This window comes from Sus scrofa, chromosome 16 (genome assembly GCF_000003025.6).
Source record: "Sus scrofa isolate TJ Tabasco breed Duroc chromosome 16, Sscrofa11.1, whole genome shotgun sequence".
Classification (NCBI taxonomy): Eukaryota; Metazoa; Chordata; class Mammalia; order Artiodactyla; family Suidae; genus Sus; species Sus scrofa.
Window position 1 is genome coordinate 68,313,313 of NC_010458.4, and position 12,333 is coordinate 68,325,645.

A 12,333-nucleotide genomic window follows, 5' to 3' on the forward strand; every position below is an offset into this window, starting at 1 on the left:
ATGCTTTTTTTTTTTTTTTTTCCTTAAAACTGCTTCTTATTTAACCACTTTTTTTTTTAAGCTGGTTACCATGTGTGGCTCTGGGCCGTGGAAGCTTTTGCCAAACAACTGTGTTTTCAGGACCAGCACGTCAAGGCTGCCTCTCACCTACTTTCTATCCACAAAGTGTATGAAGCTATAGAGCTGCTCAAATCAAACCATTTCTACAGGTCTGTATGACCCAGCAATTGAACCAGTGGTTGGATATAACATGAAATTAATCCGTGTAAGCGCCGTTGTATGATAACCAGCTGTAATTAAACAGCTCAAATGTACAGAAATATATGAACACTAGCTTAACAACAAACACCAATGCACCTACCACCTATACTCAACAAATGTTAACTTTCAACAAAATTTGCCACAGATCTTTTTTTAAACTTCCTTATTGTTAACACAAACAGAGAAAACAGCATGATACAAATGAACAGCTTAGTGAATTATTAAAAGAGGAACTTTTTTAAGCCCCACCGGTGAAGAGAACAGTTTAACATTCCGGACTTCACTGAACTGCCTTCCCCTGGTTCTGCCTTCATCCCTCCTCTAGCAGTAAGCACTCTCCTGAGACTGGTCTGAATCCTTTCTGTCCAAGGTTTCTTCGCAATGCCTATATAAGTACGGAAGACAAAAGGAGCAAAACATTTCTTGGAGACAGCATATAGTTGGGTATTATTTTTTATACAGTCTGATAGTCTGCCTTTTAATTGGAGTGTTTTAATGTAAATATTGGTGTGACTGATTTAAATTTACCATCTTGCTATTTCATCTCTTCTTTAGCTATTTTCTTTTGGATCAACTAAGTATTTTTTTTATCTTTAATACTGGCTTATCAGCTACAATCCTTTATTTATTTTTTGCTTTTTAGGGCCACACATGTGGCATATGGAAGTTCCCAGGCTAGGGGTCAAATCGAAGCTGCAGCTGCCAGCCTACACCACAGATGCAGCAATGCCAGATCTGAGCTGCGTCTGTGACCTGCACCACAGCTCACCGCAACACCGGATCCTTAACCCCCCCAAGCAACGCAAGGGATGGAACCTGCATCCTCATGAATATTAGTCGGGTTCATAACCTGCTGAGCCACAAGGGGAACTACCTATAATCTTTTTTTTTTTTTTAATGGTAAACATTTTTTTATATTTGCCCATATTCTTTTTTTATGATTGATTTACAATGTTCTGTCAATTTCTGCTGTACAGTGAAGTGACCCAGTCGTGCATATGTACATATTCTATTTTTTTTTTTTTTTTTGTCTTTTCTCGTGCCGCACCTGCGGCATATGGAGGTTTCCAGGCTAGGGGTCCAATCAGAGCTATAGCCTCTCGCCTAGACTGCAGCCACAGCAATGCCAGATCTCAGCCTCATCTGCGACCTACACCACAGCTCACGGCAACACCAGATCCTCAACCCACTGAGCAAGGCCAGGAACTGAACCCGCAACCTCCTAGGAATCTGGTTCCTAGTCAGATTCGTTAACCACTGAGCCACAATGGGAGTTCCCTATTTGCCCATATTCTTATTTCCATTCTCTTATGAAGATCTAAGTTTCAACCTGCTATCAATTCATGCTTCACCTAAAGAACTTAGGCATTTTTTGTCATGTAGTTCCACTGGTGACATAGTCCATCACCTTTGTCCATAATAGTCTTAATTTTTCACTGGGTATAGATTTCTAGATAGGAAGGTTTTTGTCTTTCTGTGCTTCACAGATATTCCATTTTTTCTTGCCTTGCACTGTTGACTCGACTACTGCATTTATTCTTATCTTGGTTACACAAGAACTGTCTTTATGCTCTGACTGTTTGTAGGACTTTTTTCACCACTGATTTTCAGCCATTTCATATAATGGCTTTGTTGAGATTTTATTTTGTTTTGTTTTGTTTTTGCTTTTTAGGGCCACACCACGGCATATGGAAGCTCCCAGGCTAGGAGTCGAATCAGAGCTACAGTTGCCAGCCTACGCCATAGCCACAGCAACGTGGGACCCTAGCCCCATCTGCAACCTACACCACAGTTCATGGCAGTGCTGGATCCTTAACCCACTAAGCAAGACCAGGGATCGAACCTGCAACTTCATGGATGCTAGTTGTATACCACAATGAGAACTCTTGAGATTTTCTTTTTGTTTATGCTGTTTGGGCCTGTTGTCTTTAGAAAATGCAGGACTCTTGTTTCGGCAAGCAGTAAAGTTCCCTGCAGATCAGCTTGGTGTTTTCTGGCTGTCTTTAAGTTTTCCTAGGACAACTTGAGAGAAATCTATATTCTAGAATTAGTTTGCCCTCCTACCTTCTGCTGTTTTGTTTTTTGTTTTGGGGTTTTTTTTTTTTTGCCCATGCCTGAGGTATGTGGAAGTTCCCAGGCCAAGAATCAAACCCACACCACAGCTATAACCAGAGCCACGCAGTGACAACACTGTATCCTTAAACTGCTCCCCTTATGGTGTCTTTCCCAAATGCCTTGTGTAATCCAACAAATCTGAACTCAAATGTCTGGCTGGTCAAAACTGATGTCTCCAAGCCCTGAATGAGCTCTGGGAATTATTCAGCTAATCACATTCCCTGATTATTCTTTATCCAGCCTTCAGGACTTTCCAACACATGCACTGCTTTGTGTTTAAACCAAAGACTCAACAAGATCCATAAGCATGGTTGTGGAGTTCTTTCTCTGGGTGGCTTCTTCCTAGGATCTTGCCCCACAAATTCCAATTGCTTCATCTCCCCGCAGCTCTGACCACTGAGGCTCTGCTGGGGTTCCCCCTAGGAAAATGGCTTTAGGCAGGGCCAGGGCCATGACTGGGCTTAGAGCATTTGTTTCCTTCTTTCCAGGATGACAGTCCTGTGCTGCCTGGTGTCCAGTGTCTTTTGCCCAGTGTTTTAATTTTGTGACAGGAAGACAAGTCTGGTACTAGTTATCAGTCAATCATGGCTGGAAGTGGAGGTCTCAAAATATGTACTTCTTAAATACTGCTCTAAATCACCTTAGTCTAAAGCACTTCTTCCAGCTACAGATTTATGTTGCTGCAACTCAGAGGTTGTATGTCATTTGGAAAATAGTAGTTCACTGAGTTATATAGATCCTCCAAATGCTAACATATTTTGTTAAAAATATTCCCCCAAATCACATTCCTTATTACTTCATCAGAAAAATCTTAATTTTGGGGATGCTTTCAAGCTCACAGTGGCAGACACAAGTTCCCTAACATTCAAGTTTTCACTTAAAAGCTCAGATTTTTTCATTGGCAACAGTACAGTTGGTTGCTTTCCATGAAATGACAGACTTTGTTCATTTTCGAGAAAACATCTGCCAAATACTCAACGCTGAATAACTATCATTTGTTATTTCTTTCAAGCAGTAATAAGGTTTCAACAACAACAACAAAAAAAAGCAACTAGTTCAGCTCACAATTTGTACAAGTTTTTTGTAGAACTAAGCATCGTACTCTGGAATGCAGCAAAGAACACAAAATGTTCTTCCCATTTTGTCACACGGAATATTAACAGGATACACAGGATTCAGTGAAGTTTTTTTCCTGTTTTATCAAGGCCATGTACCTTAACTACAGGGGCCACTATCTGGATTCTTGCTCAGATGCCAGCAGTTTACCAACCATTGCTTTTGCATTATCAGTACAAATAAGAAATAGCAAATAACCTCTTGACATTATTATGGAAATAGTTTTGACCTCATGAACCTCCTAAAAGGGCCTTCGGGATGCCCAGGAATCCACAGACCACACTTTTAAGAACTGCTGACCTAGGAAAAAACCGAATGCAGCACATGGTTTTAACCTGCCGTTCAATACAGGAATACTGTTTTTTATGGGAAATTAGAACAAGACAGACAACATAAAAGAGACAGTTTATCCTGCCCTGCAGCCCTTCTGAGGGTCTCTTACAGAGGAGCCTTTTCAGATTGGCTAATTGCCTATTCTTGCCTCTAGGGAGGCCATTGCCATTGCCAAGGCCCGGCTGCGCCCAGAGGACCCAATCCTGAGAGACCTGTACCTCAGCTGGGGAGCCATCCTAGAAAAAGACGGTCATTATGCCTTAGCAGCCAAATGGTAAGTCTGAGGCAAAGAGGAGGGCGCCCAAAAAGAAGAGGTTCCACAGAGAGCAGGACAAGAATGGAAGCGAGGAGTTTAGAGGTGGGGTAAGGTGACCAGCAAATTAAAAAGCATATGTGTGTTAAACCCAGCTTCATAAGACTCATCAAGGTCTACCTACTTGGCATTTATATAAATGACCATAACTGTCCAAGAAATTACACCTTTCTTTGGGGATGTCTTCTATCATTAAGTGTGGAAAATGAGAGGGAATGACTTCTTTGCTTATGCTCAACTTGGCAACTGTTGAGGTTTCTTTTATCTCCTTAACCTGTATTATGCTGCCTCATTCCCTTCTGCGCTGGCCTCAGGCTTCACAGGGACAGCCACAGGCAGTGCCACAACCGGGACCACGGCAAAGCACGCTAGCAAAGTGGACAGAAAGAAATGATTCAACCCGCTATGAAGCAGGAGTAAGAGATCTGTCTATGACCCTTGGCTTGAGTTTTCTTTTGTATTTCAGCTATTTAGGGGCCACTTCGGCTTATGACGCAGCCAAAGTCTTGGCCAAAAAGGGGGACGCGGCATCACTTAGAACCGCTGCAGAGTTGGCTTCCATCGTAGGAGAGAGTGAGTTGTCTGCTTCCCTGGCTCTCAGATGTGCCCAAGAGCTGCTTATGGCCAGGAACTGGGTGGGAGCCCAGGAAGCCCTGCAGCTCCACGAAAGTCTCAAGGTCAGTCTGTTACTGCCTCTCCTGCTTTTAAGAGGGAAGAGCCCCAAGTCCTTTTCTAGTCAGAGTCTGAGTGAATTACCCAATTGGACAAGCTGTACCAATTTGGCAGCTATCCCCAGAAGCGTCCAGCAAGTCCTGGCCATGCAGCGCCCCTTTAAGAACTGTGGCTTCTCCCTTACCCGACTCAGAGAAAGGGATAATGTGGTCCCTGAAAGGTATCGCCATTGCTTAGCAGCTCAGCCTCTCTGGGCTGGCAGTCTGGCCTCCCGTCATTGATGTCATCAGCACATCAGTGAAGAGAGAGGCTGGCTGGTGCTCTGCCCAAAGCAGCCCTCTTCAACTGTAAGCTGTAACGAATTGGGGGAAATCAAACCATTGTGTTAAGTATTCTGTTCCATCTGGTTAAAAATGAGTAACTTAAATAACCACTGTCCTTTTTGACACATCAAAATTCAGATTGTTTTAAAAGCATCAGCACACTCATCTAGGTTTTTTTTTTGTCTTTTTGCCATTTCTTGGGCCGCTCCCGCGGCATATGGGAGGGTTCCCAGGCTAGGGGTCTAATCGGAGCTGTAGCTGCCAGCCTACGCCAGAGCCACAACAACTCGGGATCCAAGACGTGTCTGCAATCTACACCACAGCTCACGGCAACGCCGGATCGTTAACCCACGGGGCAAGGGCAGGGATCGAACCCGCAACCTCATGGTTCCTAGTCGGATTCGTTAACCACTGCGCCACGATGGGAACTCCCTCACCTAGTTTTTAAAACATGTAAACATCTGGTCCATTTTAGACAGCTTTGCTTGTCAGGCAATATGTGAATTTCTTCAGTTCCTCTTTCCCTTCAGTACTCAGCCTAAAGACCCGAGTTCCTAGCTGAATATTCCTTACCCAAGAAAAATGTTAGGCGAGGCGTAGCTTTCTGGGAACTGCAAAATAAAAAATGGAGGTAAAAGTAGAACACCCTCAAAGGATAGTGTCGGTTAGTATATTATTTATAAAGTGACCAAATTTAGAGAGATAACCATAACAAAAAAAAGTTTCCAGAGTGGTTATTTGGCACTTCTTTTTTTTCTCCCCTAAAATGGCAACCTTAATAAAGCAAAAAAACCTAAGTTTATGCTAAACATTGTTCTGCTAAGGGCTGTTTTGGCTATAAGAACAAAGACCTTCCCAAGCTTAACTGAGAAAATATTATGGGGGTACACAAGGAATCTCATGGCAACTGAAAATCCAGTAAAAATAAGTATTTCTCCAGGCCTTTTCTCTGCTTTTGTTCTCTTCTAGTTGACTCCCTCGGTTAAACCTCCTTGGACATGGCCCCTAACCACTGCCCCGGCCCTTAGAGCTACACAACTTGTCTGTTCCAGCACCTTCTGCCTGTTAAGCTTTAACTTCTGTATTCCTTAATCTGAGGTTTGGGCAAGGGGAAAAAACTGGATGAGTCCACCCCCTCTTGGCTCAAACTGGGCCACAAGTCGTAGGTAGCTGGGCTGCATGTGGCTTAAGTTTCGGTGAATAGGGCTATAGTTGGGATTTCATGTTGTAAATATGGTTGCTTAAGCTCCAAGGGCTCTGGGTAGGAATCTTTCAAAAGGCATCTGGAAAAATTGTCTGTGGTTGCTCAAATGCAAAGAGGGAGACTGAGAGACTGGAGAAATCTCCAGATAACTGAGCACTTCCCTGCCTGACAGTTCCTCTCCTTTGTTGTTGGTTCCAGGGTCAGAGATTGGTGTTCTGCCTTCTGGAGCTGCTGTCCAAGCAGCTAGAGGAAAAGCAGCTTTCGGAGGGCAAAAGCGCCTCCTCCTCTTACAATGCTTGGCCCTCGGGCAGCGAAGGGTGCTTCGTGGAAAGGGTGACCGCAGTATGGAAGAGCGCCTTCAGCCTCGACTCCCCAGAGCAGTACCAGGCAGCCCTTCAGCAGCTGCAAAATATCAAGTACCCATCTGCTACCAATAACACCCCCTCCAAACAGGTACCCCTGCACGTGAGCTTTTGATACTAACCTCTCAGGAGTAAGACTTCTTTAATCCACGTCTAGTACAACAAGGCAACATGTAAAATGCCAGTTTGCATTCTACAAAAAAAAAAAACTGGGGGAAAAACTGTAATTGCAATGTATACATGTAAGGATAACCTGACCCCCTTGCTGTACAGTGGGAAAATAAAAAATAAAAAAAAAAAAAACTAAGGCAAGCCCAAGAAACCTTGGAGAGATCCCTTCAGACTAATTAAAACCCTTTATTTTGGAAGTTAGTCTTAGAGCTGTATTCCCTTTTAAAAGAAAAAAAAAAAAAAGTCTAAAAATGAAGAGGAATACAATGAATAAGTACCTATCAATTAGAATTAACAGATGTTCACATTTTGTCATTTTTGCTTCATGGAGTTTTTTAGTTTTGTTTTGTATATTCTTTTTGTCTTTGGTAAAAGAAACAAAATCAGCTTGAAGTCCCTCATGTTCCCTTGCCCAGTTTCGTTCCCTTTCCCTGGCTTACCAAAAACAGCCCTTGCGTCAGACCATGTGCATTATTATGTGGCTTGTTTATGTGACCCCTGTCTGTAAAACTTGTCCATGTTTTTGCACAGAGAATAGGTTGATTCATTATAGCTCCTATACCCATCCTATGAAGACAACCTCAGTTTACCCAGTTTTTCTTTTGATGAGAGAACACTCATGTTTTTGAGGAATGAGATGTCCTCAGATGGTACAGCACTTTGGAAAACAGTGTGGCAGTTTCTTAGAATTAAGCATCCATGTGCATGATGACCCAGCAACCCCACTGTCTAGATAGTTCACCAAAAGAAGTGAACTCAGGTGTCTACACAGACTTGTACAAAAATGTTCATAGCAGCTTAGTTCACAATAGCCAAATAGAAGCAACCCCAAATGGCCATCAGCTAGTGAATAGATATACAAACTACAGTGTAGCCATACAGTGTTAAACTATACTATCCAACAATAAAAAGAACAAATTTCTAATGCAGAAGTAATATCAGTGAATCTTGAAAGCATTATGATAAATCAAAGAACCAAGTCACAAAAGACTATATACTCCACTGTTCCATTCTTATTTCAAATGAATTCTAGAAAAAACAAAATGATACTGGCAAAAACTAGATGAGTTGTTTTCAGGGGCTGGGGAGGGGGTCGACTACAAAGGGGCGCATAGGAGTATTTTACAGTGAAAATGTTCTACGTCTTGATTTTGATAACCTGTCTTGATAACTACCACATGGATGTATATATATATAGTATATATATATTTGTCAGAACTCATCAAGTTGCACACTTAAAACCTGATAAATTTTCTTAATTACACACCAGAATTTTTTTAATTACAGCTTTTAGAACCAGAAACTGTTTTAATTAAATACAAATATTAAGGCATTTTCTTAGCACGAACAGACTTTTTAACACCAGACAGTGTATGTTGCTGTGCAACTAAATATAAAATTTTCAGATGAGGAAGCAAAAATGGATGGTGAACACAGGAACACCTTTCTTAACTGTGGACTGTGTGTACTTCTTCCCACATGCAGTTAATAGGAACATTTCTGGTGTCATCCCAGTGCTTGCTGTGGGAGGATGTTTAACTGAGACTCTGGCTCCTCTTTCCAGCTCCTGCTTCACATTTGCCATGACCTAACCTTGGCAGTGCTGAGCCAGCAGTTGGCCTCCTGGGACATGGCTGTGGAAGGACTGCTTCGGGCTGTGATGCAGAGCTACGATTCGGGCAACTTCACCATCATGCAGGAAGTGCACTCAGCCTTTCTTCCCGAGGGTAAAAGACCCCCACCTCTGCTGGTACACACCCACCACCAGTGGTGTGGCACCAGGTGTACACAGGTCATTGACAGACAGATGGGCTATTATGTCATTTAGTAGAAAGTGTGAATTCCCTTACCCAAACTCCTAGAGGTAGGCAGAATGACTGAGCTGTTTTCCTTCACCTGGTCCTACCTACCTACGTACTGCCTCCTATACACTTTCCTACACACAGCTAGAGAGAGGGAGAAATAGCAATGTGCTCACAAGTTAGTAAGAAGGGAGAAGACATTCCTTAAGCTGCATAATTAGTCACTGAACTAAATAAAGCATTGTGGTTTTCCAGGGACATGGTGGGGTAAGACCTTTCCCCACCAGACCCTTCAGTAGGACAGATGGCATACTTTCCCTATCATGCTTTGAATGGCCTGGTGTAGTGAGAACAGTGTCTTAGGCCAGGAAGTATTGAGCTCTGGTTGGCTTTTAGTAGAAGACATATGGTCCCCTGCATAGATCACTGCTGTTCTTTTTCCCAGGATCTAATTTGCATCTTGGATAACAGGAAACATGTGGGCAGGAGGCCACATTTCTGGCAGATAAAGAAATGCACAACCCTCAATCTTTTTCTTCTTCTAGGCTGTGACCACCTAAGAGACAGACTGAGTGACCAAGAGTCCCCGACCACACCAGCTTTCAAAAGTTTGGAGGCCTTTTTTATTTATGGACGTCTGTATGAATTCTGGTGGTCTCTCTCCAGGCCTTGCCCCGAATCTAGCATCTGGATAAGGGCTGTTCACAGAAGGACAACCTCTGTTGAGCAGAGCCAACAGGTGGACAATGTCAGCCCTGAAGAAACTGACCCCAAAGCTTCCCAGCCAGAGCCAAGCAAGACTCCAGAACCAGATGTGACACTCACAGAAGAAGGTGAGCAAATGCTGAACACTTGTAAGGAGCTCATTTCAGAAAAGCATGCCAGTCTCCAGAACTCACAGAGAACCATTGCTGAAGTCCAGGAGACCCTGGCAGAAATGATCCGCCAGCACCAGAAGAGTCAGCTCTGTAAATCCACAGCCAGTGGCCCTGATAAGAATGAACCTGAACAGGAAGCAGAAGAGTCCCTCTCTAGCCCTCAGAGCCAGAGGTAAGTACTGATTCAGTATAAGACGGAAATTCCCTGCTGGATTCCCATGTAGTACTTGATGAGACTGATCAGGTCATTTGGAAGCACCACAAAATGTTCCCTAAGGCACAGGCTTTGGCGTCACATGTGAGCTCCAGTCCTGGCCCCACTCAGTGACCTCAAGCCAAGAGTCTTAATAATATCTAAATGTCTCTGAGCTTTAGTTCCCTCATCCATGCAGGGAGTACCAACTCCAACCTTGCTTGATTTAAAAATTAAACAAAATCATATATATTATTAATAACAACAGTGCAACAAAACTCTCCCTTTGTGCAGTAAGTTGATTCCCCCCAAAATCAAAAAAATTCAGTCATGATGGAGCATGATAACGTGAGAAAAAAGAATGTATACATGTGTGTGTGAATGGGTCACCTTGCTAGACAGTAGAAAATTGGCAGAACACTTTAAACCAGCTATAATGGAAAAAATAAAAATCATTATAATAAATAAAAGCATCATGCTTTCTTTCCCAAAAAAACCACAAAAAAATTCAGTCATGTAAAATGGGGAGTTCCATTATTGCATCATTAATGAAAACATTGTTTTTCAATTGTTTGGTACTGTCCCAAAAAATACACAGAAAGAGTAGTATACAAAACTACACACTTGGCTGTGAAAAATCCCAGGTGATCAGACTGCTGTAGCATCCTGCAGCAATCACCCTTCCATTGAAGATAGGAGCCGGATAGGAGGGGAAAAAACAGGAACCAGGGGGATGATCACCAGTCACCTTAAAGTCCATTTGTGTTATCACAGGGCACTCGGGTAAGGGCATTTGCAGTGATTAACAATTACTGGTTGGTTGGTGGGCTGAGTGACTTTTACCTTGATTATGTCCCCCCCCCGCCCAGCACAGAGCCTAAAATACATAGTAACTAGTACAGCCAATAAACTTAAAGCTATTATTACTAACTTTTAAAAAGTAAAATTGGAGTTCCCGTCGTGGCGCAGTGGTTAACGAATCCGACTAGGAACCATGAGGTTGCGGGTTCAATCCCTGGCGTTGCTCCGTGGGTTAACGATCTGGCGTTGCCGTGAGCTGTGGTGTAGGTTGCAGACGCGGCTCAGATCCCGCGTTGCTGTGGCTCTGGTGTAGGCCAGTGGCTACAGCTCCGATTAGACCCCTAGCCTGGGAACCTCCATATGCCGTGGGAGCGGCCCAAGAAATGGCAAAAATAAATAAATAAATAAATAAATAAAATTTAAAAAAATAAATAAATAAAAAGTAAAATTACGTTTTTTGCTCTAAAAATACTCCAGCTGAAATCTTAAGTCACAATTTTGAGTTACTATGCCACTGGCCTCTCATGCTCTAGGCAACACTTTAGGTTTGTTTCTGGTAGCAAGAGAAACTACAGAGTTCTCTAACCCAGCAGCTCTTAACCTTGGGATCAGAGGGCCTCTTTGAGAAGCTTAACATGCTCTTCCGAGAAAAAAACATGAATCCACACACCCCACGGGTAGGAATCCCAGCTCTTTCTAACCCATTCCCCAGAGAGATCCAGGCTCTCTGCACTTGGCTGCAGATGGAATCTCCTGAAGGTCCTTTGTATTTATTGGAGCTCTGTGTCTGAGAAGTGGGGGCTTGGACAGTGGTGAGCAACAGTACTGCATTCTGAAAATGGGATATTATGTCAGGTTAAATTCTCTTCTCTTGGCCTTTATAAAGATGAGATAAAGACCCAGAGGACAAAGTAATTTTGTTTACAGGATAACAGAATTAAAAGTCATGTGGGGCAAGACATATGACATGCACTTTACTGTTACTGTTGTTGTTGTTGTTACTAGGAAAGAAGAAAAAAATGAGCCAGTTTCTCTGCCTGAATTAACCAAAAGGCTTACGGAGGCGAATGAGAGAATAGCTAAGTTTCCTGAGAGTATTAAGGTAAGATTTAATGGCAGTTCATTTGGTAAAACATTATATTTTTGTATTAGTTGGCGACACCAAATTCTTTTTTTTTTTTTTGTCTTTTTGCCATTTTTTGGGCCACTCCCATGGCATATGGAGGTTCCCAGGCTAGGGGTCCAATCGGAGCTGTAGCCACCAGCCACAGCCACAGCCATGCAGGATCTGAGCCGCGTCTGCAACCTACGCCACAGCTCACTGCAACACCAGATCCTTAACCCACTGAGCAAGGCCAGGGATCGAACCCGCAACCTCATGGTTCCTAGTCGGATTCATTAACCACTGCGCCACGACGGGAACTCCCAGACACCAAATTCTTTAGTGTCATCTACTTTGTTAGGTTTCTGAAATACGTACACATTGGTATGTGCTTCAAATTTGGGATCCTTTGGTGAACTAAAATGTTTTGTGAGAGTAGAACCACTGACAATGCAAACAATTTTATACCGCAGCCTTCAGAGAAATCTAACATTTTATAATTGAGCGATAAAGTAAAATTAGTTGGTACCATGTATTTGATCGCTTACAGATGGACAGGCGTATTGGATGTGGCCCTAGTAGCATCATAATAGAAGCATCATGTTTTAAATTCATTTGAGTCGGGCTCTAGGAAAGATTGTATCGTTTGAGAGGGACATCCCAGTTCTGAGTATCATCTCTCCTTAG

The 12,333-nt window shown here is 42.9% G+C and overlaps 1 protein-coding gene across 4 annotated transcripts in view; it reads left to right on the forward strand.

Moving 5' to 3' along the window:
- GEMIN5 (gem nuclear organelle associated protein 5) overlaps positions 1 to 12,333 on the forward strand; it is a 50,809-nt gene that overhangs the window by 34,092 nt on the left and 4,384 nt on the right. For all 4 annotated transcript variants that reach the window (XM_005672598.3, XM_005672599.3, XM_005672600.3 and 1 more), the window contains exons 21-27: positions 62 to 209; positions 3,980 to 4,099; positions 4,605 to 4,815; positions 6,536 to 6,790; positions 8,435 to 8,597; positions 9,218 to 9,722; positions 11,550 to 11,646. In XM_005672598.3, coding sequence (XP_005672655.1) covers positions 62 to 209; positions 3,980 to 4,099; positions 4,605 to 4,815; positions 6,536 to 6,790; positions 8,435 to 8,597; positions 9,218 to 9,722; positions 11,550 to 11,646 — 1,499 coding nt within the window. The remainder of the gene's footprint in view (positions 1 to 61; positions 210 to 3,979; positions 4,100 to 4,604; positions 4,816 to 6,535; positions 6,791 to 8,434; positions 8,598 to 9,217; positions 9,723 to 11,549; positions 11,647 to 12,333) is intronic.